The following is a 26797-nucleotide window of genomic DNA, read 5'->3' as shown; positions in this document are numbered from 1 at the left end:
TAGAAGGGAGAAAGTAAAGGGCTGCAGTAATTAAAGCCTAACTTTTCCTACTTTATTAAAATGAACGGAGTGTGCAGCCTATGCCGCACATCATATTCCACACACAGAAGGTGTATCTTCTCAAGGTGTGCGTTAAAATAAATTTTTATGATGTTAATATTTAAGTTTTGGATGCTTTGATGGACCTTATTTTTCTGAATTACACAGAATGTGAAGGTAATTAACAACCCTCTAAGTGCCATTTTGTGCTCAGAGATTCTGAGGCTACCGCAGGAGCATGCAAATTGAGCTAACTCCTTGTGGAGAGCATGCAGCATGAATTAAGTGCCTGGCTAGAATTCTTTTTTTTTAACGTTAATGTTACTTCGGCAACACTACTTCTACGGGAATTTTTTTGGTCACCAAAGCGTTAACATTTCTGGTGTCCAGCTAGCCACAAACATCTATGGAAGAAGTTACTGGTTCGTGGTCCACTAATAGGTTGTTGCCTTTCAGATTTGGGGCCATGAAATTGATTTTGACCTAAGCACCATCTATAAGAAATTACTATGTTTGTGAAGTATTCCCTCAACCAGTCTGGTTTCCAAAACCTTAACTGCTAGGCTAAATGTATTCACATGAAATTTAGCGCTTTTTTTTGTAATTTTGTTCCTTTTGTAATGTTAACTGAACATCTTACTACGCCAAAACCTGTTGTAAATGAATATATTTAAGGTGCTACATCTTTTTGCATACAAAGCTCTTAGTGGTCAAGTGGTTTTCAAGATCAACACTGTTATTTGAGTTCTAAGCGGTTATTAAAATAAAATGTGGAAAAAGGCAATCCAAAAGGATAATAATAACAGCAATAATAATTATACAAAAAGCCAAAATCAGTACATGCAAAATTATAGCTGTTTAAACAAAAAAAACAGGCATACATTTCTTATGTATAAGCATATGACATCCCACAATTGGTTAGACTTAAAAACATCTTATTTTATTGACTCATTTATCGTAGATTATTGGATTTTGATGGATTTATTCTACAACATTGAACTTGAGTGTTTTCATCAAATGACTTTTCTCCTCCAGAAATACTTAGTAAGTAGCTTCAGGTAAGTTTTAGTAATCTCCCCCTCATCCAGAGACATCGGTTGAAGCTTCTGGTCAGTGTAGCACAGAGCATAGCCCAAATCTAAATAGGGGTCTTTTGCTGGTATGGGTCAGGCTATCACCCCACCTCCCCAATCATTTTGAGACATAATATTAAAGGGGTTGTCCAGCCTTTAGTGACTTCAGTGGGAGAAGCACTGTAGTAGTGAACCCTTTCCACTACAATGGTTGTCACTACAACCCCTGAAATCACTGCTACCTTTATGAACCCAGGTAGAGGTTTACCAAGTAATAGCAGTAACAGACGTTCATTTTCATGGTAGGTTGCTGTTCATACTCCAAGCCATTTCCTCCCCAGCTGCATTATAGCTTGTTTAACCATTTAAAGACCAAACTGCAAATAACATATAAGTGAGTTACCCATGTCATACACAACATAAATTTTTACTAATCACATAAAACCCATCTACTTTTACTGTGTAGTTGAATCTCCTCATAAATGGTCTTGTCAGGCTGGGGAGATGTTGACTAACATGTTTTTGCATATTTTTCATGCACTGAGCCTTCTCCATGCGTGGCTATATAAGACAGTGGGCACCCAGCTGCAAAGACTGGGATCGGCGATGATGCCGACCCTAGCCATTTAACTCAGATGCCATGATAAATAGTAATCATGGTTCTCTGGGGTTAGGCAGAGGTAGGGCTTCCCTCTGCCTTCCTATCTAAGCCCCCTGTGGTGCTCAGGGCTCTGATCAGTTGCCATGGTAGCCTGGGGCCTTGGTCTGTTCCCAGGTCTGTCAAGGCTAAGTGTCTGAAAAGCAATGCACGAGGCACAAAGTCACAAAAAGAAGAAATAGAGGCAGCATCCCAAATAGTGAAAAAAACTCAGTGTTTTGAATTTATCAATGACAGCCCAGATTCATGCAACGTTTCGGCTACTCCTTAGCCTTCTTCCTTCACAATTAATAACAGGTATCACTGCACCTGAAAATGTCCAATCTATCAAAATATAAAAATATTTTTCCTGTGTGGTGTATGCTGTAACTTGAAAAGTAAAACATGAGATACGCCATTTTTGGTCACCGTGTCTACCCAAAAAAAAATAGAAAAAAAAGTAATAAAAAAAAACATGTAACCCAAAATGGTGCCATTAAAAACTACAGTTCGCGACAAAAAAACAAGCACTTATACAGCTCTGTAAAAGTAGTAAAACACAACAAAACAATATAAATTCGATATTGCCATAACCATACTGAAGCGCAAAATAAAATCGTCATATCATTTTTAACGCATAGTGAACATCGAAAAACAAACCCCTCCCCCCAAAAAACTTTTCCATCTTCATTGTACAAAGAATTTTTTCCAATACAAGCTATGGTAAAATAAACAATACCATTAAAAAAAAAAAAAAAAAAAGAGTTAAGAGAGGACCTGTAACCTCTGCTGACATTTGTGTTTTAGTAACTACCTGCATTTCCCTTGTAATTGCAATTCTGGAGCATTTATACTTATGACTATGTTGTGCCATTCCTTTATTATTCCTTCTAGAAGTTAGGAATGAATTGCTAGCAGCAATCATTGCTGCCATGACAGAAGCAGATGAGGTGGCTATGCAGGAACCAGGAAGGAGAGGGAGGAGCTGGCAGAGGAAACAGGAGGAGCAGGGGTGCACAGCGTGGCTTGGACCCGCCCTCGGTGCACTTATCTGCAATTAAGCAATGGATCACTAAGTGAAAGGTATCATTACATTCAGCTGTGCTAGCTCTACAAGGCATTTTCTGGTGATGGAATTTCTGGTGATGGACTCCCGTTAATTCGATTTCTGTGATAGGCTTAGCACGTCTTTAAGAATCTGACAGATATAAAATAGCTCAGAATATAATAAATTGTAATCCGTTTCGCCCCCTAATTCATTATGATTCCCAGCTATGTACTTTGCATGAAGAATGCATTTAGTGCACACATACGTTTTCCAAAGTGTTGATTAATGAGGTCCAGGCCGGGGACAATGCAACGCTTTCTCTTATTCTGGATGGAGGTATAGTAAATGTGAACTGCTGATTCCTGCAAATACCACATCCGAAAAGCGTCTAATGTGAATTAACAATGTGACAAATACCATTACGTAGGTGGAATTAGAGTTATAAAGGTTCTGGGGGAATAATGAGAGCTAAAATACCTCTCTTTACAGGAGACTTCTTTTACGTCTACCGTTTATGATTAATAATAGATGAGCTGTGTAGGTTATTAGGAAACAGCTATATGTTCTTCATATATCACCCAGCATTTGAAGGGATATATTTGCATGGGTACAGTCAGTGATCACCGTATTACGGAGCAGAGGTGGACATACCGTATAAGCAGTCTGTGCGGTTGCAGCGGGGCTCTCTAGGTAAGGGGAGGAACTATCATCTTTAAATATGCCTTTTATTTTATTGAATCAAATTGGTTCAAAATATTATGCTAATTTATTTAATCATTTATGAAGAAACAGAATGCCACAGGTAACCACACTGGAGTCTCACACTTTACCGTCCTCCTTCTATAAAGTACTGCAACATCTTGGTATTTTGTAGACACTGGTTTTATAGTACTCACCTGTTAAGAAAACAATATAAAACCAGGAAGAAACCTTCCAGGAGAAACTCGTGCCGAGACAGGTTCAGTGACCCAGTGGATCACTGCAAAGGGTTAATTTAATGCTAAGGAGTTAGATGTTGTGATTTGTTGGTAAAGTATTCTTTTCCATACACTGGTTATGTTTGGGCAGCAAATAGTTATCACTGGCAGTCCTAGTTAGATTGTCAGGAGACAGGCTGGACCTGCCCCCATGGCTTGTTTTGGTGGGAGTGTTTGATCATCAGAGCTAGAGACACATGAGCTCATGAGAAGTATGTCTGGGGAGAAGTCTGGGCCAGGGAATCTTCATCTCTGAGGCCGAAAGCTGCCAGAGATCAACCTAAGGCTACATGCACACGGGGGCATATTTGCCAGGCTAGGATATGCCCCCATTGTCTGATAGGTGCGGGTCCCACCTCTGGGACCCACACCTACACCGAGAATGGAGCAGGGAAGGTGGTGGCTGGAGGACCCTGGGTTTCCCCGAGTCCGGCCACCACCAAGCGCTCTCCGCAAAGAAGGGAATAGGAGCACACCGCCCTTGTGCGGCCACCACTCCCAATAATTTCTATAGGGCCGACGGAAATAGCTGAGCCAGTGATCGGCTATTTTCGGCGGCCCCATAGAGATGAATGGAGGGCGGCTAAGCATGTGCAGTGCGCCCTCCACAACTTTCGGGGCTCCATTCTTGGTGTAGGTGCGAGTCCCAGAGGTGGGACCCGCATCTATGAGACAATGGGGACATATCTTAGCGATATGTCCCAAATGTACAAGACGGGCCAACCTCTTTAATGAGAACGGAATTGTATGCCTGTGGCTATTTGGAAAGATTGCAAAGTGTACTCATAGTAAGGGCTCATGCACACAGCAGTGTGCATCCCGCATCACGGATGCGGACCCATTTACTTGAACGGAAGCATGGATTGGAACCCCACGGAAGCACTACGGAGTGCTTTTGTGGTGTTTCTGTCCGTGCCTCCGCACCGCAAAAAAAATAGAACATGTTCTAGTTTTTTATGGTGCGGATGGATCACTGACCCATTCAAGTTAAATGGGTCTCGATCCGTCCCGGCCTCCGCACTGATGTTGCCCGTGCATTGGGGACCGCAAATTGCGGTCCCCAATTCACGGAACGGCCGCACAACCGCCGTGTGCATGAGCCCTAAGACTTAGGGACGATTACTACTAGGGGTGAGCGAATCAACTTCGGATGAAACATCCAAAGTCGATTCACATAAACCTTTGTTCTAAGGGTACTTTCACACTAATGTTGTTGGAATCCAGCAGGCAGTTCCGTTGCCGGAACTGCCTGCTGGATCTGGCAAACTGTATGCAAACGGAAAGCCTTGTTTTCCGGATCCGTTAGATGGATCCGATGATATACCGGATCCGTCTCATCCGGTATCATCCGGAATAACGGATCTGGTATTAAAAAAATTTCAAAGATCAAAAGCGAAACCAACTCCTCCTATATCCCGGCGCATGCGCAGACCTGTAATCGCCTGCAGGTTGACAGTAAACACAGAATATTAATCAGTTCTGACATACCCACTTCTCCAACCCCAGCGCTCTCCTGCCCTACAGGTGGGAGCCCTTCTTATGCCATCTGCTTTTCCTCCTTTTCCACATCATCTAATATCAATGAGAACATGTCATCAGGAACATCCAGCTCCTCCTCTCGCTGCATCTAGCTGACTTTTCTAGGACATGGAAACTTTGAAGGATGATTTGGAAGAAGTAAAAGATGAGGATGGTCACCATAAAGACCTGGCCCCCCTAAGGGGTGCAGACCGAATGGTATTGGTTGGCACGCTGGCAGTGGAATAATAAAGGCTTTAATTTTATTCATATTGAGTTACATATCTTTGTTTACGGCTGATATAAGTAAATGTAGGAATAAATAAATAAAACTGATGCAGAATAAGTCTCCCTGCGCTCTCCCTGCAGTCTACCTCTCCAATATTCTTCTATTAATTGTTTTCAGCAACACTGTCCGTAGCACATGAGCGCTTGCCACGTCTCTCCCTATGCCCAGCTCACAGGACAATGGCAGAGACCGCACAGGATGAGGGTTTTAAAGGGCTGTAACATGGGGATGGCTATCTGCAGATTGGCTGGCTGCAGGGCATTATGGGTAATCTTTTATTTCTAGGCTTGTCTCCTCTAGACTTAGTTTTGTTTTGTAACACATGCAGCCGCCATTTTACAAAGCAAATTCAGATTCGTTGCGAATTGAAGTTTTCCTAAATTCCGGACCGAATTCCGCTTTGAATGCTTCGCTCAACACCACTCTCAAGACATTAATTGAAAATATTAGAAATGTTTAATGAGGACACTAAAAATATGGAAAAGTATTAAATAAGATAAAATAACAACATATAAAATATACCAGTCCAGAAATATAGCTATGCTAGGTAATGTGCATAAACGCTGAGGGCCCAGCGCTGAAATGATAATGACAAATACATCATATAAATATGAAAAGATAGCGTCCATCCTTGTGCTTGGAAATAATTAGCGCTGAATGATGTCTTCGTTGAAAAATAATATGACTAGAAATGGTGATAAAATGTCAGTTGATTCCAATAAACGGCATTCATAATAAAAGATCATATCGGAAGCATAATGGTGCGCTCAGAACTGCAGTTATCCATCCATAGATATTACCAATGGTATAATAACTGTTGTTATTCTTTCTTCAATATAGTATGTAACCGATCCAGCTAAAACAAGCTCTACGATATTACACAAGGTATGGTGGCGACTCACGACGGCGTTGTCAGTTGTCATATTGAAACCTCATGTATGTGCAGTGGACTCCGTGAACTGGCTGTGCTCTGTGGTGCCACAGTGTGCCTCTTCCTTGTTGGTTGCTTGATAACAAGATATAATGATAATCCGGGGGAATAATAGAATGGACAGTGATGGTAGACAAAGGGTGGGTTCACATCCCAAAAGGATACAAAATAAAAATAAACTACAATGAAATAAATCAGATGGAACCATGTGGATCTAGTGGTTCACAGACCCATCTGTGTGCTGATATACAGCCCAAAACAGGTGGATATGAAAGCTTGATAGAATTTGTAGACTTATGCGTTACAGTTGTACAAGATATTTGGAATATTTTACATACAGTAAACCCACAGCAAGGAATTGTTTTTAGGCTCCAGTTGCCATCTGCCAAGTAGGCTACTAAATGTTCTTTTTAGCCAGTACAGGAGACTAAAACGTAACTGTACCAGGGAGAATACTTTTAAAAAGGAGGCTGCAGCCCTCACACAACAGCTTTTAGACAAAGATTATCCAGAATGATATGTACAAAAATCCTGGGATAAAGTTGGAGCCTTAGATAGGATATACATTTGATTAAAGGCTATGTACACGTTTGGAAGCAATTTTTGTTTATGATTGCATTTTACTCATTTTTTGCTAAAATCATATTTTCAAATGGCCTTTATTTAAAAAAATTTAAAAGTTCTTTGACAAAGGGTTAACTGTTTTTCTAAACTGTGTGACTGGTACGTTCACTTTCACTTTGTGCTGGTCATCTAATAAACCTTATCTCTAATTTACCAAAGGGCCCTTTACACAGGCCCACAATTGAACAGATCATCGCTAACCAGCTAGTAACGTTAGCGATGAATTGGCGGTGTAAATGCACCGCGGATTACCCGATCAACGAGCAAAGCGCTTGTTCATCGGATAATTGTATCTTTTGTGCAGCACAAAAGATCATCTGCAGCACGCCAGACCTGCAGGGTATAGCGAAGCGAGGTCACGGTTATGGGCAATCGAGGGTTGCTCACTGTATTGGAGAACCCTGGGCAGGCATGCGGCAGTGAAGGAGAGGTAGACACAGTTCCTCTGGGGCACACTCGGTATGTAGGGACCAGGCCTGATGGTGGATGAGGTGCCCTGGATGTTACTGGTATTTTGTGTGCCTGGGGCAAGGTCCCTTCTGGATTCGTGACGCCAGTGCCTGTAACGGTGGCACACCGATTTATAGTTGGAATAAGTGAGGTACACAGGTGGTATAGTGAACCAAACGTTGCTTTACTTAAACAGTCCAACTTTGTACATCAAGATAGTAATGCAGTCCTTTATATCACAAGCTTCACAAGCAGGCTTATTTCACAAGATGGCAGGTATTGATCCTGCAAGATACTCAGAGGGTAAATCCACAACACACTCAGAATCAGGTTGTACCTTTCCTCAGAAATAGTGTACACTGTTCTTTTAGAACTCCTGTCTGGTTTCAATCCCAAGGCCCGGATGCCTAAATGCTGGCTTAAATCCTTGGTAAATATATATCTTCCTCCCGTATTAATCCTTGCTTTGCTTTATAGTTCCTCTGCCTATTAGTTTACTTATCTTGGCTGGAAATATCCTTACTTGGCTTGAAGGTAACTGCAGGTTTTCTCCCAGGAGGTCCTGTCCTTCTACTGGGGTATCTCAACTGAGCTAATCCTAGCCTCAGGAGCTTCAGGTAGACAAAGTAACTCCTCTAGTCCCCTGGAATGCACTACCACTCCCCTGTCTGGGCCTACCTATATATATCTAGGGCTCTCTAGCTCCCTCTAACGCCTGGGAGGCTAAACTGCACCCTGACAGGCCTGACACCCAGTTAACACAGGGAAATGCATACACATGACATTAAATGTAATAAGGCACATTCACCCTTGTGTAGTGCCCACCTTTACCTAGTGGGACACTACACATCATTTCCCAGTGGCAGAATGTGCTGTGTAAACACGATTTGCTGGAAAACAAGACAGTATAAGGAAGAGCAATGGCATTAGCGATCACCCCTCCCCATACTCTGGAAGAGCTAGAGGAGATGCATGTAAATGCACTGGTCTCCTCCGCTAGTGATCTCCTAGATCGTCGTCCCATGTAAAGAGACCATAAGAGGTCATAAACGTTTATTTAAGCCACATTCTTATCAGTAACATAAGAACTAAGCTATAATGAGTGTTTACAATGTCAGAGAACAGAGATAAGAAACCCGTCAGCTGCCCAACTGATGGAAAAGAGAGAAAATCCAGAGGCTGCTCCTAGAGCATCTCAGTCATGTACAGAAATAAGGGCTCCAATTCAAAAAATGACTTTTAGCTCAAAATGAGTAAAATGCAATAATAAAAATAAAAGCCCCCAAAGGTGTACATAGCCTTTAAAGTAGATACTATATTAGGGTCAAAACTGCCTATGAAACCCCCCTATTGTCTATATACGAAAGAGATCAATCTTTCAATCCAAACAGCCCTGACTTTGTCAGAACTATTGGATATAAAAAGAGTCCATAGTATAAGGCCTATACAGATATATGGACATGAACATTAGGAGAAGCCATCTTGTCTTATTTAGTCAAAAGGGCAATATGAGTTCAAACACATTGGACTTAGAATCCCTAACTCTGAGATAAAGGATTTGTGCAGAAATGTTTGCATAAGTATTCTCTTGAGAGGAGGGTGTTTAACACATATTATAAAAGTCTTTATGCCTTTACAGAGACGTATCATAAAATACTGTCTATAGTTACACAGATAGGTGACCAAATAGAAATGTGCTGAGTTTTAGTTTATTTTCAGTAAGATAAAAGAATATAATTTAGTATTAATTGTAATGTTTATAATAATCCTCATATGAATGGATTTTGGGTTTTTATATGATATGTTATAAAATTGGGTGTTTTATATAACTAGAAGTTTGATAAAGGGATATTCATTTAGTGTTAGAATTGAGGTGGAAATTCCAATGTAGTTTCAGAGTGCTATGTCAGAGAGTGAGACTGGTGTGAAGTTAATTATCTGTTTCTCAGAAGATCTCGGGAAGGGGGGGATTGTGAATACAGATGTCCATAAGCAAACAATGTCTTTATCAAGACAAAGGGCAAAATATCACTTGAATCCTGTTTTATCACAATGACTAGGAAAGGTGTTTAGTCATGTCTAGGAGTTGTGTACCCACAAGTCCTTGAAAATAGAGGTCTAATCCTGGATTTACCTTTATATTTACATTCTATTGTTCTAGAAGTTCTGTCTAAAATCCCAGTTAAAGATTACCCCTTCTTCAAATTAAAAGGGAAAATATAGGAAAAAGCTATAATTGTCAAAACTTTTTACATAGAGCCCCTAGTGCCATCTAGTGGTAGAGTAAAAATTAAGATATGCATTATGATATAGTTGGGGGAATTAACATTTGTGATGTCACTAGTAAATGATCAAACCAGACCAATCCCATTTTTGAATGGGATAAAAAGGTGGCATGAGCTGACAGAGAAAATGCCATCTGATCCCATCTGATACACCAACTTGAGGAAATCATCAGACCCATCCGATGAACTAGGACCACCTATCCAGTCATCCAGGGGATCCACCCATTCCTTGAAAACATCATTCCATTCCTCAATCTTTTCAAGGAGGACACAACCGTCCAGGAACAAATAGGACCAGACCAGTCTATAGTCCGGAATCTTGAAACTGATTTCTGCTAGCCGATACACTGGTATAGTATATACTTTCCTATATTTTATAGGAGAACGAAAATAATATATTTGCACATATACAGTGGACATAAAAAGTCTACACACCCGTGTTAAAATGTCAGGTTTCTGTGCTGTAAAAAAATTAGACAAAGATAAATCATTTCAGAACTTTTTCCACCTTTAACGTGACCTATAAACTGTAAAACTCAATTGAAAAACAAACTGAAATCTTTTAGGTAGAGGGAAGAAAAAATATAAAAATAAAATATGGTTGCATAAGTGTGCACACCCTTAAACTAATACTTTGTTGAAGCACCTTTTGATTTTATTACAGAACAAATTTTTTTTTGGGTATGAGTCTATTAGCATGGCACATTTTGACTTGGCAAGATTTGCCCACTCTTCTTTGCAAAAACACTCAAAATCTGTCAGATTGCGAGGGCATCTCCTGTGCACAGCCCTCTTCAGATCACCCCACAGATTTTCAATCGGATTCAGGTCTGGGCTCTGGCTGGGCCATTCCAAAACTTTAATCTTCTTCTGGTGAAGCCATTCCTATGTTGATTTGGATGAATGCTTTGGGTCATTGTCATGCTGAAAGATGAAGTTCCTCTTCATGTTCAGCTTTCTAGCAGAAGCCTGAAGGTTTTGTGCCAATATTGACTGGTATTTGGAACTGTTCATAATTCCCTCTAGCTTAACTAAGGCCCCAGTTCCAGCTGAAGAAAAACAGCCCCTTGGCATGATGCTGCCACCACCATGCTTCACTGTGGGTATGGTGTTCTTTTGGTGATGTGCAGTGTTGTTTTTGCGCCAAACATATCTTTTGGAATTATTGTCAAAAAGTTCAACCTTGTTTTCATCAGACCATAACACCTTTTCCCACATGCTTTTGGGAGACTTCAGATGTGTTTTTGCAAAATGAAGCCTGGCTTGGATGTTTTTCTTCATAAGAAAAGGCTTTCATCTTGCCACTCTTGCCCATAGCCCAGACATATGAACAATACGGGAGATTGTTGTCACATGTACCACACAGCCAGTACTTGCCAGATATTTCTACAGCTCCTTTAATGTTGCTGTAGGCCTTTTGGTAGCCTCCCAGACCAGTTTTATTCTTGTCTTTTTATCAATTTTGGAGGGACGTCCAGTTCTTGGTAATGTCACTGTTGTGCCAAATTTTCTCCACTTGATGATGACTGTCTTCACTGTGTTCCATGGTATATCTAATGCCTTTGAAATTCTTTTGTACCCTTCTCCTGACTTATACCTTTTAACAATGAGATCCCTCTGATGCTTTGGAAGCTCTCTATGGACCATGGCTTTTGCTGTGGGATGCGACTAAGACAATTTCAGGAAAGACTAACTAGAGCAGCTGAACTTTATTTGGGGTTAATCAGAGGCACTTTAAATGATGGCAGGTGTATTCTCACTCCTATTTAACATGATTTTGAATGTGATTGCTTAATTCTGAACACAGCTACATCCACGGTCTTAAGAGGGTGTGCACACTTATGCAACCACATTATTTTAGTTTTTTTTTGTCTTCCCTCCACCTAAAAGATTTCAGTTTGTTTTTCAATTGAGTGGTACAGTTTATAGGTCATATTAAAGGTGGAAGAAGCTCTGAAATGATTTATCTTTGTCTCATATTTTTTACAGCACAGAAACCTGACATTTTAACAGGGGTGTGTAGACTTTTTATATCCACTGTATATATATATATATATATATATATATATATATATTTTGATTTACCACTGCCTTCTTTTTGTCTTCAAACTTATCGCAGATCACAAGCTCTTATTGGCTTGGTCTTTATGATAATAAGTTAGAATCTCCTCTCTTACAGATTCTAATTTATTTACATAAAGAATATAGACTGTTAATCAGAGCAGTATAAATATTCAGAAAATTTTACAATCATCTGTACCAGTAAGGCTGGCATCATGGGTGGGAATGGAAGGCTCTTTTAGGTGTGGTACATGTGAAGGGTGTAAAATGACCAATTTCCCTAGAAGAACTTCCCTCCTAAAGTTTACCATTAATAATCTAATATATAAAGCTGAGTGTATGTATGTGTGTATGTCCACTAAAGGAATCCGCACCGTCGCATTTACAATCACGAAATTGAGTCTGGTGTCCGGAAGGTTTTAGACCGGGTCTCAGCTCTCTAGGACGTACCATTCCTGAGAAATTCCCCAAAAATGCATTAGCTAATAGAAGCCTGGTCATATGTCCTTATCAGCCAATAGAAGCTCGCAGGCCCTTAGTCTCCACATACACACAGTTTTACCCCAGGTTTCCATAACAACCCAGCCATTTTTCTTCACTGCTGTAGGTCAGCTTTAAAGGGGCAGGGCACTGTGGATGACACTGTTAAGGGAGCAGAGTGGTCACAGTTAAGGGGGCAGGTAGAGTGGCTATTCAGGCCACCCTCAAAAGACGGACTTAAAAACCCCGCCCCCTGGCCTCGCTAAACCACGACCCAGATTAGGCCAAGTCCCTCCCACTCCGCAGCTGACGAGGATTGAAAAAATAAAGGTAAAATTCAATGAGTCTGAAAGCTGGACTGTCCGGCCTAAAACCGGACCTCTGGCCACCCTAGGGGCAGGCTGGTATGGAGGTCACAGTTAAGGGGACGGTCCGATATGGAGGTCAGTGTTAAGGGGCAGATTGCTGTAGAGGCCACTGTTAAGGGGGTGGAAATCACTGTTAAGGAGATGGGGTACTGTGGAGGTCACTAATGAAGGGGCAGCCACTGTGGAGGTTAATGTTAAATGGGAGTGCCGCTGTGGAGGTCACCATTAAGGGGTGGGATGCTGTGAAGGTCACTGTTAAAGGGGCGGGCGCTGTGGAGGTCTCTGTTAAGGGGGCAGGGAACTGTGGAGGTCACAGTTAAGGGGACGATCCGCTATGGAGGTCAGTGTTAAGGGGTGGGGTGCTCTAGAGGTCACTGTTAAGGGGCAGGAGTGTTGTGGAAATCACTGTTAACGAGACTGGGTACTGTGGAGGTAACTAATAAAGGGGCGGCCACTATAGAGGTCACTGTTAAAGGGGTGGGCACTGTGGAGGTCAATTAAGGGAGGAGGGGACTGTGGAGGCCACTATTAAAGGGGCAGCAGGGTACTGTGAGGTCACTGTTAAGGCAGTGAGGTACTGTGAGCTCACTGTTAAGGGAGCTGGGTACAGTGGAGGTCACTTTTAAGGGAGCGGGGTACTGTGGAGGTCTCTGGGCCGGGAATGGTGGAGGTCAGTTAAGGGAACTGTAACCTATGGTCAGTGTTAAGGGGCGGGTGCTGTAGAGTTCACTGTTAAGGGGGCAGTCCCCTGTGGAAAGGGTGGGGCGCTGTGGAACTCACTGTTAAAGGGGCAGGATGCTGTGAAGGTCAAAGTTAAGGGGGTAGGCTGCTGTGGAGGTCCCATTTTAAGGAGACAGGGAACTGTGGGGGGTCAGTGTTAAGGGGCGGGGTGCTGTAGAGGTCACTGTTAATGGGGTGGGGTGTTGTGGCGGTCACATTTTAAGGGAACAGAGCTCTGTGGAGTTCACTGTTAAGGGGGTGGGTTATTGTGAAAATTACTGTTAACGAGACGGGGTACTGTGGAGGTCACTAATAAAGGGGCAGCTGCTGTGGAGGTCACTGTTAAAGGGGAGGGCGCTGTAGATGTTACTGTTAAGGGGGCAGGCAGCTGTGGAGGTCACTGTTAAAGGGGCGGGGTACTGTAGAGGTCACTGTTATGGGGGATACTGTCGATATCTTTTAACGACACACAGAAACATTAAATGAAATAGATGAAATCTACCCGTGCAAAGCCGGGTCCTTCTGCTAGTTATACATATAAACTACAGGAGGTACTTACCTGTTGTATTGTGAGGTTGGTCTATATTATTGAATGTAATTGCAAAAAAATAATATATTGGCAGGACTTCTAGAAGCCAAAAAACTACTACTGGCTATGAAAAACATACCCTTTCAGCACACTTTAAGACATTCCCTCGCAGTCATCCTAGCCAGTTCAGATTTTTAGCTGTACATTCGATCAGTAAAGACTGTCGAGGAGGTGATTATGTGAGTAAAATGTCCAGAACAGAATCAAGGATGATTTACAACTTTAAATCCTTAGTTTCCAGAGGTTTGAATGCAGAAATTGAACTTTTTGGATTTCTTTAAATGTGGGTTCTTGTTGGTCCCCTATCCATCCGTGTTGGGCTTTTTATCAGCACATGGACAGATCTGTGACCCACCAGATCCTCATGGTTCCATCTGATTTATTTCACTGCAGTTTATTGTTAATTTTTTATTTTTTTTATTTATTTTGCTCTTTATATACCTATCTGTAGGCATATACCTTGGCTGGATATATATTACTAGCACAATATGGTCTTATAGTTGGTCTTTCTTTAGCCCAATTGTGAATATAAGCCAGTCCAGTTTTTATTATTGAAATATCTAAAAATGTATTTATCAGTATCCGCTCCATTTCTTACCGTTTACCTTAGTACCTATAAACTAGTCCATGTGAAGGTAGTAGCTTAGATCTATTTTGGCTACTGAGGAGGGGAACAGGAACCCCAAAACGCATTTAGCCTACCATCATTGTCCCCATTCTACTATTCTTTTAACTGATACGTAATTAGTAGAAGTGTTTGCTGTCACTAACCAAAAGTGAATCACTAAAAGGGGGTAGACGGCTTAAAAAGAAAACAACAAAACTTTATTAATATATCAAAATTAAAATGGAATTATCCCCAAACGAAATGTAAATGCAACAAAGGCTGGTTTGGGGGGTGACTGATGTACTGCAGGACGGATGCTCAATCGTATTCATGACCTACGCTGGGCACCACCTCATCCATAGGGCAGCACAGCACCCTGCACGTGGGATGCGCAGCAGCACCGGCACTGGTATGGCCACACCAGTGTCGGTGTAACGTTATATTTCTCTACCTTGTGAGATTTCCCTAGCCTCGTCACTTCTGGTCGCACCGGACAATTTTAACAGTAGAGTTAGCTGGACACCAGCCGACACTGCGCATGCGCTGGGAGCCTCACCAGCGGTTAGGGAAGGGAAAAATTACGGGCCAATTCTTTTTCCCTACCCTAACCACTGTTGAGGCTCCCAGCGCATGCGCAGTGTCGGTCGGTGTCCAGCTGAGAACATCCATGCGCACTGGCCCGTAAATTTTCCCTACCCTAACCGCTGGTGAGGCTCCCGGCGCATGCGCACTCTGCTGTGAAATTTCCCTACCCTGTCGTTGTGTGCCTGCGCGTTGCGGCACACCTCCTCACGTCATGCCCAGTGCGACCGGAAGTGACGAGGGTAGGGAAATCTCACAAGGTAGGGAAATATAACGTTACACCGGCGCATGCGCAGTGTCGGCTAGTGTCCAGCTAACTCTGCTGTTAAAATTTCCCTACTCCGTCGTTATGCGCCTGCGCGGCACACCTCCTCACGTCATGTCCGGTGCGACCGGAAGTGACGAGGGTAGGGAAATCTCACGAGGTAGGGAAATATAACGTTACACCGGTGCTGCTGCGCATCCCACGTGCAGGGGAATGCCGATCCTCTCTGCCAGTTGGGCGCCTCTGTATGCAATGCCCTCCATGCTCCTGATGAGAATTACCTCAAGATCAACAATCAATGGTGAGTCGCCATCATATACTGTGTGTAATATCGTAGAGCTTGTTTTAGCTGGATCGGTTACATACTATATTAAAGAAAGAACTACAACAGTTATTATACCATTGGTAATATCTATGGATGGATAACTGCAGTTCTGAGCGCACCATTATGCTTCAGATATGATCTTTTTTTTATAAATAATGTTTATTGGGATCAATTTACATTTTATCACCATCTCTAGTCATATTAATTAGGAAGATTTAACAACTAAGGGCTCATTTACATCAGCATTTGTTATTTCCGTTATAGGAGCGAACAAGATAAAATAACAGAAGTGCCGGATTCGGCACAGAGCTGAAGTAAACTGAGTCGACCAGACCCCATTGACTATAATGGGATCCGTTTGGTTTCTTTGAAAGGGGCACAATTGGCATTACTACTGTGAAGAGGGCACAGAGGGCATTACTACTGTGAAGGGTGTGGGCATAACTGTTATGGGGCACAGAGTGGGCATTACTACAGTGAAGTGGTACAGTAGGCATTACTACTGTGAAGGGGCACAATGGGCATTACTGCTGTGAAGGGGGCACAATGGGCATTACTACTTAGAAGGAGCACAGAGGGCGTTACTACTGAGAGGGGGCATAACTGTTATGGGGGCACAGTGAGGGCATAACTACTCTGAAGGGGCACAGAGAGGGAATAATTACTGTGAGGGGGCACAAAGAGGACATTACAACTGTAAAGGGGGCACAGATAGTGCATTACTACTGAGAAAGGGTTTATAGAGAGGGCATAACTACTGTGAGGGGAGCACAATGAGGGCATAACTAATGTGAAGGTGGAACAATGAAGGGTTAAGTACTTTAAGGGACACAATGTGGGCATAACTACTGTGAAATTTGTACAATGAGGGCATAAATACTGTGAGGATACAAAGATACACAATATGGGCATAACTACCATGAGGGGGCACAATATGGGCATAACTACCGAGAGGGGGCACATATCTGAACAAAACTACTATGAAGGTTGTAAAATGAGGGCAATAGTACTGTGAGGGGGTACAATTTTTCAAAGTATTGGGGTGGAGAGGGTGTTCCAGAGAATGGACCAACCCCAGGTGCCAAACACCTTAGGCACGCCACTGCGGAGCCTCCAATGCAGATGTGAACGTAGCCTAAGACATCATTTAGCGCTAATCATTTCCACGTGGATTAACTATTGAACACAAGAATGGACGCTGTCTTTTCATGGTTTTATAATGGATCAGTCATTATCATTTTATGTATATTACCTAGGACTGCTAGATTTCTTGTATATTTTATATGGTATCTTATTTCATCTTATTTTATGTTATCTTTACACTGTTGTTTAAAGTGTCCTCATTAAACATCTCTAACATTTTCAATGAATGCCCTGAGAGCCTTCTTTTCATCTCCTCCATCTTTTTAACAAAGGTTTCATTGTGTGCGTCTATGAGGACATCATTGTGGTTGTATACAGGAGAATGGCAGCTATTTTATATGCTTCCTGATCTACAATGCAGACTATGATAAAATCTTGATGTGTGCAGAAGCAGAAAAACTATTGCAGAGATCCTGCTACAATTACTAGATGTTTGGTACAGGGAAAACTACATCCGAGCATGGAGCACACTTTCTGTGGCACAGTTAGAAGGGATGTGTTCGGAATGCCAATGATGCCCGGTACCATCAGCCATGAAAGAGGCTACAGTGCGGTTTTTGTTATGGCGTGCAGTACTCACAGCAGCTGTAGGGAGGGCAGATGAGAAAACATTCTGTCCTTCAGCTCAGAAAACGTCCCATTGACCAGACTCCTACAAGAGCGAAGGGAAATAAAAGTCACACACAGATTGTTTATGGCACATTATAGGGCATAAACTGATTATAAACCTCTGCACAAATATAATGTACTGTACCAGGAAATGGATGCACTAAAATGCGAAGAACAAGCCAAAAAGTTAAATGATGGCAAACAGTGGATCGGTGTAGTATCCAAAACCAAGCAAATGTTGTGGCATTGTGAACTGCAATAGAAAACGCAATGCGACTAAATTGAATATCAGTCTTGCGCCATACATTTACCATTAACATGTATTCGAGGGACAAAGGCCCTGATTTACCAGTCCTCGTCATAATTTAAATGACTCCTCCGGCAGTCCGTGCGCAAGACTGAAATCTACTCCCATTCATAGGTGGCATAGATTTCAGTTTCTAGTATAAATGATGATAAACGTTTTGGGGCCCATGGCTCCACCTATACTCCACCCTCACCAAGGCCTCTTTTTGGAAACTGCCATGGACAGAGTAAAAAACGCCAGCTGCAACTAATCTTAGTCTAACGGCATCTAAAAAGTCGCATATTTGGGTTTTTATGCCAAAACCAAGGTATAGAGAGATGGCAAATCTCCCCCAAAGAGTTTCAATCACATGCAGGGGCATAGCTATAGGTTGTGCAGAGAGAGCAGTCGCTCTTAGGTTCTGGTCCTTAAAGGGAATCTGCCACCAGAGACCTCCCTATTAAATCAATAGCACATTTAGATAGCTGTAGTTCATCTGAATAAAATGTTTTTTTCTGCTTTTTGATGCGAGGTTCTGTTCCTGAGATATGAGCATCTTTCATAATGTGCAAATGAAATGTTTGGTGCAACCAGGGCGTCACCATTGCTCTTCTCGCACCAAAGCTCTGCTCTTTCAGCGCCCAGCCTCTCCCTGCCTGCTTTGATTGACAGGGCTTCACATTGGCGATGTAGTCTTGCCTGGCACTGTGTTCTTGGGATCGTCGCTTTAGGTATTGGCTCATGCGCAATACAACCATTTTCTGCCTTGGCAAGTGTTAAGGTTGTTCTGTGCATGCGCTGATACCTGACGTGATGGCACAGGTGCAAGAGCAATGGGCCAGGGAAGATTACTTCGCCAATGCTTGGCATTGTCAATCAAAGCAGGAAGGAAGGCGCTGGGCACTGGAAGGAGCAGAGTTTTGGGCTAATTTACATATTACAAAAAATGCTCACATCTCAGGAACGGAGCCTTGGATCAAGAATGGGGAAACATCATTTTATTCAGGTGACCTACAGCTATCTAATTGTGCTCTTGGCTCGATAGTGATGTTTCTGGTGACAGGCTCCCTTTAATGGGCTTACAGGCCCATGTACCACATAAGAATTACTATTATACATGGCATATTATGGTTGACTTTTCTTAAGAGCCTAGGACTTTCGCCTAACGTCTATGCTCACAAATAATTTTTTCTTTGGGCATAAGTCATATAATTATCTTAAAAGCTTTAGACTAATTTGATACTGATGTGATATTATAGCAGATACAGTTGTGTACCCTTTAGAATATTCTATATTTCTGCAATAATGTGACCTAAAAGTAGATAAAGATACCCAAATTAAACACAGGGGGGGGGGGTGTTAATGGGGCGTTCACATAATTGTGCAAATTGAGGATCCACAAAACACAGTGGGGTCCGTGTGCATCCCACACTTTTCGCAAGCCCCATTGATAAAATTCCTACTCTTGTCCACAAAACGGACAAGAATAGGGCATGTTCCGTCATTTGCAGCCCGGCCTCACGGTTGTGGATGGCTCACTGATGACAACTGTGTGCTGTCCACATTTTTTTGTTGCCTCTATAAAAATTAATGGGTCCATATGCGATCTGCAAAAAATGCGTATTGGATGCAGGCCAGAAATATGATTGTGTGAATGTACCCTAAGAAAGAGAGGAAGACTGAGGCAAAGATGTCCTCAGCTCATGCTGTAACCCTATAGCCTTGTGTAAATCGGCACTTTTTTTATTTAGCTGTGTGGTTCTCATTGTGTCTGTTCAAAGGAGAATATTTTGTTATAAAGCCAACTTGCAAGCTGAGTCAGCATCTTCACATATAACAGGCTACCGTAGGTTCATTTGCTGGCATATTGGCAGGCCTTGCAGTTTGGAGACCTACTGTAGCTTTATAGTTCAGTATTAGTATATTGTTCATTTTGTGTAGTGTTATATTTTTATTATTAGAAATCATTAGTTGTACATTATCTAAACCAAGCCTATCACGTCCAAAATTCTTGCCTGTTCTGTGATGCAGGGATTATACCGGACAGTAGCTTTGCTTACATGTATGTTTCACATAAGAGGACTACAGGTTTCACTACACAACATATGACACGTGGCACAACATATGACACGTGGCACACATTTTATTCCCAGTACACATTTCATCCATGGAGAGATGGTTGGTCAATCAATCTTGGGGGTAAATGAAATTTAGCGGACAGTATGGTGCTAAGCGTTTCCATACAGTGCTCGTGCCCACGACTTTGCCATGTGCGCGAACCCTAAGTTAGGCGGAGTTGATTAAGCCCTGCACTCCAGAATTCTGACTTCAAAAGGCCACAAAATAGGGCTTTGTACTCTTTGGGGTTATGTGAACAAAAATTTTGCAACATTTTGCATTTTTACACCACTCACTCCAGTTTTGGAAAGAGGAGGGGAAAGTGATGTGGTTAGCCTGTCAAGCTGATTTAAGAGGGTTCTCTGGGATTTTCATATTGATGGCCTATTCTCATAATAGGTCATCAATATGATATTGGTGGGACTTCAACTCCTACCACCCTTGTCAATCGGCTGTTTGAGGAAGCCATGGTGCTCACCGGAGCTCTGATGAGCGCTGAGGCCTCCTTCTAGCTTACCAAGCACAGCACCGTCGATTTGATAGTGGCCGTGTTTGGTAATGCAGCTCAGCCCCATTCACTTGAATAGGACTAAGCTGCACCTAGGCCATGTGACGCCATGTTCAACTAGGAAGAGGCCAAAGTGCCCATGGAGTGCTGCAGCTTCTTCAAACAGCTGATCGGCAGGGCTGCTGGAAGTCGGACCCCCACCTATCCTCAGGATAGGTCATTATTATACAATCATTGGGGTCCAGCACCCCGCACTCCCACCGATCAGATGTTCCCTACAGCCTCCGGCGCTGGAACTATCACTTCAAATGAGGCTGGAAGAACAGCTCCGTTCAAAGTGTAGTGGCCGTGCTGGGTTACTGCACCTCATCTCCCACTGAAGTGAAAGGGAGCTACGCTGCAGTAACCCAGCATGGCCACTACACTTTGAACAGAGCTGTTCTTCCTATTTCATTCAAGAGATAGTTCCAGGGGCTGCAGGAAACAGCTGATTGGTGGGGGCGTCAGGTGTCGGACCCTCACCAATAAGATATTAATGACCTATGTTGAGGATAGGTTATCAATATCAGGAGCCTGGAACATCCCCCCCCCCCCTCTTTTTTTTTTTTAAAGAACAACCAGATAGATTTGCCAGAATGGGAAAATGGGTGACAACACTTTGGTAGATGTAATGGCTACCATATTGGTTGTCACCCAGCTTTCTGATGTAAGGACGGTTATAAACTAGTGATTGTACATGTATTTACATATTACTACAGACCATACAACAGAATCACGGGGCTCCCAGTGGACCCTGTAACCTCTATTGGGGTTTGCCAGGTGTTTCCATGTCCTTGTGGCAAAACGAACAATGCATGCTTTGCTTTAGTATTCTTGCTGTCAAAAAGTATAGCACTGCTGACTGAACCCCTAAAGGTAGTGTGAATAGAGCCTTAGAAGAGTAGGGATTCCAAAAAGCTTGTCCAGGTGTCTTAGACCAGATTCAGTAAGTGCAGTCAGTGTTAGGCTAAGTTTACACCTGTGTTGGAAAGTCCATTTTGGGCCTCCGTCACAGATTCTGTCAAAACTAGTGGACAAAAAAGTCCTGCATGCACAACTTTTTTTCCACTTACAGAGCACACACTCAGAAATGAAAATAGAATGGACCCCATCATAGTCAATGGAGTCCGATTCAGTTATCTGCCTGGTCCAGCAGTTCGGTTGTTTTCATTCTTCTTCCAGCACTGTAGAAATTGATAGCGCTGGTGTGAACCTTGTCTTAGATACATATTTTTAAGCTGGTTCCTTAGAGTCCACTCCTGGCTAAGAAAATAGATGCAGATTTGCATTCAAAATGCATCAAGCACTGCATGGCATGGAACATTAGGAATAAAACTTTTATGGAGATTTGGAGAGTCCAAAAAAGTTCAACCCCTGACAAAAGGCCGATCCTAAATGTCCACTAAGAGGGATACTTAGGAGAGCCAGGCTTGCACAATAAAACCAGAATGCACAATGAGTCGATAATTAAGCATTCAAAACTACCAAGCACATGTGGGTGGTAAAAGATGGGTAAAAGCTTTACACATGCCACACCGATATGGAAACCCTTTCACTTCTTTGCTCCTCACTTGTTCTAGTCCATATCTTTGGAAAGCATTGCTCTATCTGCATGCACATCAGTTATGACTGTCTATCACATTTACAATGCAATCTTTAGTAGACTGTTACATAACTGGACAGATGTAAGACCTTAATCCTGTCCCTGGTACTTAGGTAAATATGGCTGCAGAGCTCCTCTTTAAAGAAGCTCTTGCAGTTGTTCAAGATACATCATTCCTCATTCATACAACTTCTGCAGCTGACGTTCCACTTACAAGGAGCTGATGTCGCTGGAGATAGTCTTTGGGATCCCAGAAGAACCGACACAAATTACTGATTCCTTGGTGCAGCTGCATGTAGACGGACATCTCACTGGTTTCTTAAGTTGAAGAGTATTCTGTATACATCCAAGCAACATAAAAACGAGCAGGGGTTCCTTAATAATAGGCGCCATCATCCTGACCCCCCAGGCTGGGTGTATGTGTGTGCACTGTGAAATAGTGAGGACAGAGGCTTGGGAAGAAGCTGGCTGGCAGGCATTCCTTATTCTGACTGCACCATACTACACTGCACTTGTCTCCTGACATCAGCACTTCAGCTGCAGCCTGTGTTTTTTCCCTTCCCTCCAATGAATAATTTATTAAACACTCCATTCGGGTGAGTTTAAAAATAATCCCCAAGTAGCACAGGTTTCAGCAGATTGGATCTTCCTTGAACATGAGAACAAATCTGGGGATGACCTTGCAAGGGCTCTGAAGAGTTGTGATCTGTCACTCAGAATGACACCGAGATGCCTGGGGACTGCTTGAGGGAAATCTTCCAATGACAAGTATATCACATTACAAATGTTATTTTAGTTTTGGAAGATCAGATAGGATTTAGGTCACGCAGTAAAGGAAAAGTTAACAGGACAGGCCTCCACTAGATTTTTCTAAAGGAAACAAGCAATTCCCATAATTAACAAAAGATAAATGGGCCTATGTTGGTTTCGGTGTAGGCCTAACGCTACATTTCGTTATTTTTTTTGCATTTTGTAGAAAAATTTAGAAAAGCATATGAAAACCTTCCACGTTCTGCAGATGTAACACTCGTACACATGGTAAAAACATTTTTATGTGATTTTTTAAAATTATAGAAATGCTAGAGTAATGAGATGCTCTATATAGCTGGGTTCACAGAAAATACATGAAAGGCTATGGACACCTTTTGGGCAATTATTTATCTTTACATTTTACTCATTTTGGGGTAAAAATTATTTTGGTAACTAGTTTCTATTTATAATTTTCAACTGATTTTGTTTCTTCACTTTCATTGTATCTGCAGGCAACTTCTTAATGCTTTACAGTGAATCAGTCAGGGAAGTGCTCTGACAGCTCGATATGTAGCTCTTATCTCTGAACCCTTGACAGCTCATAAACACTCCTTTAAAGGGGTTGTCCAGGCTTTTCCATATTGATTACCTATCCTCAGGATAGGTCATCATTATCAGGTCGGCAGTGGTCCAACACCTGGCACCCCCACTGATGAGCTGTATGAGGAGACGGTGCGCACAGTGTTCATGTGCCATCTCCCTTGTCTCCTCCTGTTTTGTGCTGTCGCATAGACATACAAATTAGAAAAACAAAAAATAAAGTAGATATAGCTGAGTCCCAACAAGCTAAAGAATCTAACTGAGAAAGTAATAGAACCCTTAAAATATATACTTTTATTGGTATACTTAAAACAACCCTTATTGGTCAACCCCAATTTAGAAAAACCATGGGTCTAGACGCAGGTGTAAGTGAGGATATAAACACGGGAGGAAAGACTCTTTACCTACAATAGTGCTAGATAATCCTCAGCCCGGAGGCCTCCCCTAATGGTGGGGACCCTCCATCCCTGTACCTGCCCTAGATAACCCTGAAGAATGCCCTAAAAGCCAAATAGTACCCTGTTACCCCAACGCGTTTCCCCCCAGCATTTGGGTTCATTAGGGGGTACAGACACAGGGTCAAAAAAGGGCTAATCGAAGGCAGTGACTGTCCCACCCCCCACTTCTCCAAACCTGTGGAGGGAGGGAGCAAGTTAGGCATAAAGGTGGGGCTGGTTGATGCCTAGATATCCGATGAAGACATGTAATCCAGAGTAAATATGATCGGGTTCCTCAATAATGGATCACATGGACATTATTGAGGAACCCAGTCATATTACCTCCTGATGAACCCAAATGCTGGGGGGAAACACGTCGGGGTAACAGGGTACTATTTGGCTTTTAGGGCATTCTTCAGGGTTATTGTCACGGATGATGTTGCAGATAGCTGGAACTTATAAATAAATGTCCGACTGGCTTGATCCCAAACTAAGGAGCATATAGGTGAGCCGTATAAAACCCTTAGAGCTCTCCCTGACTGCTATGCCCATGAAAGGGTCTCAATGGTAGACGATTGCATGCCCACGTACCTAAGACTGTGTGACACCTGAAAACCCTATAATAGTGAGGGGACACGACCACCAGCTCCCTGCACTTAATACAGACGGAGTCAGGGTCACCTAGATTCAAGCCAGCAAGGAAACACAATACATGAAAAGACTTATCTGAGCAAACAGCAGCAGCAGCCTCCAGCAGTGAACACTTCATCCAGGAAGTAGTATAAACCACAAAGTGAGGCAGTATGGGAGGGAATATAAAGGGAGACGATTAGTCTAAATAGGTGACATCTGGGAGAAGGAAAGGAGATGACAAAGTGAAACCAAAACAAAGAACGTCATGCAAGAGGTAGAGAAGGACGTCTGCCAGACCTACCTTCTCACAGAACTGGCGGTGACAGTTATCTAGGGCAGGTACGGGGACGGAGGGTCCCCACCATTAGGGGAGGCCTCCGGGCTGAGGATTATCTAGCACCATTGTAGGTAAAGAGTCTTTCCTCCCGTGTTTATATCCTCACTTACACCTGCCTCTAGACCCATGGTTTTTCTAAATTGGGTTTGACCAATAAGGGTCTTTTTAAGTATACCAATAAAAGTATATACAGTATTTTAAGGGTTCTATTACTTTCTCAGAGCCCATAGACATACAGCAGAGAGCAGGAAGAGAGACTGGAGATGGCAGTGGGTGCCGGGTATCGGACCCTGAGGATAGGTCATCAATCGTAAAAGCCCGGACAACCTCTTTAAGCCACATAATCAGTGTTTAGGAGCTGTCAAGAAAGATAACAGATAAGGGCTACACATCCACCCATCAGAGCAGCTCCCTGATAGATTCAGTATAAAACAGAAAAAAATAGTTTGAAGAAACAATGAAAGTGAAGGCTGTAGAAAAATTTTGAAAATTTTTAATAAGCCAATAGAAAATTTAGTTTAGCAAAAAATTAGTAAAATGCAATGATAAAAAAAGAAATGCCCCCCCAAAGGTGTTTATTTTATTGTACATTGATGGTCTATTACTGGTATCTGCCATCATCGGACCTCTAATGATCAGTAGACCAACAGTGATTATTACTGTCACTGTACCTTCTGTGACAGAGGTTAGAAGATCGGAGAGACTGACTGCATGTGAGGCTAACTGACAGTCTCTTGATTCTTAGTGTTGTGGTTTGGTAATGACCACACCTCTTGTCAGGTGCAGCCGATGGTCATTACTGCACTCCCTACTTAGTTTGGTCTCACACTTCATACCATGCAGTTGAAATTCTTTTTTGTCTTTGGCCGAGTTCGCCATAAATAACCCTAGTCAGGAGTCCACTGATAAGCCGTTTTTTGGGGCATATGGGTTCCATCCGCAGTTTGGCATTTTCTAGTACTGAGACTTCTGGTATACCTAACCTGAAGAGGAAAGATTTTCCTCTTCTTTGTCATCTATTTGGCAGAAAATTCTAAATAATCTGAAAAAGATGGGCAAGAAGTATAAACGAATGGCTGACAAGAGACGTATGAGTGGTCCGGACCTGAGAGTGGGTGATTCTGTGTGGCTGTCCACAAGAAACATTAAGTTGAAAGTACCTTCGTGGAAGTTGGGCCCAAGGTTTACTGGTTCATATAAGATCTCTGCCATTATTAATCCGGTAGCCTTTCGTCTTGACCTTCCGCAGGATTCATAATGTTTTCCACAAATTATTACTGAAGAGATATGTCAAACCTGCTGAACCGTCCTCCCTGCCACCCCCTCCTGTCATAGTGGACGGTAATCTTGAATTTCAGGTTGCCAGGATAGTGGACTCCCTGCAGTATCTCATTCACTGGAAGGATTACGGTCCAGAGGAGAGAATGTGGGTTCCAGCGGCCGACGTTAATGCCAGTCGCCTTGTGAAAGCCTTTGACAGGCTAATCTGGATAAGGTCGGTCCTGGGTGCCTGGAGGTCACCCGTAGAACGGGGGTTACTGTCACGGTACCTGCTGTGACAGAGGTTAGAAAATCGAAGAGACTGACTGCACTTGATGTTAACTAACAGTCTCTTGGTTCTCAGTGTTGTGATTTGGTAATGACCACACCTCTTGTCAGGTGCAGCTGTCGGTCATTACTGCTTCCCTATTTAGTTTAGTCTCACACTTCATACCATGTGGTTGAAATTTTCTGCTTGGATTTGGAAGAGTTGGTGTGTGAACCTTACCTGTGTTCCTGCTCATCCATTTTCTAAAAGATAAGTTGTACTGCTCTTTGTATTTGGTTGTTCCCCTGTGCTTGTTGTTACTAGGCCTCAGGGAGACG

General features: G+C 42.6%; 1 protein-coding gene across 2 annotated transcripts in view; it reads right to left on the bottom strand.

Annotated features, from left to right (window-relative positions):
- Window positions 1-22624, bottom strand: part of LGI2 (leucine rich repeat LGI family member 2) — a 64406-nt gene extending 41782 nt beyond the window's left edge. For both annotated transcript variants that reach the window (XM_040420559.1, XM_040420560.1), the window contains exons 1-2: window positions 22389-22624; window positions 17592-17663 (exon numbers count right to left, since the gene is read on the bottom strand). In XM_040420559.1, the coding sequence (XP_040276493.1) occupies window positions 17592-17663; window positions 22389-22570 (254 nt within the window). In that variant the 5' untranslated portion in view covers window positions 22571-22624. The remainder of the gene's footprint in view (window positions 1-17591; window positions 17664-22388) is intronic.
- Between the last annotated feature and the right edge of the window lie 4173 nt (window positions 22625-26797).

Source organism: Bufo bufo, chromosome 2 (assembly GCF_905171765.1).
Source record: "Bufo bufo chromosome 2, aBufBuf1.1, whole genome shotgun sequence".
NCBI classification, from domain to species: domain Eukaryota; kingdom Metazoa; phylum Chordata; class Amphibia; order Anura; family Bufonidae; genus Bufo; species Bufo bufo.
Note: the sequence above shows the minus strand (reverse complement) of the source record. Positions and strands in the feature narration are given on the sequence as shown.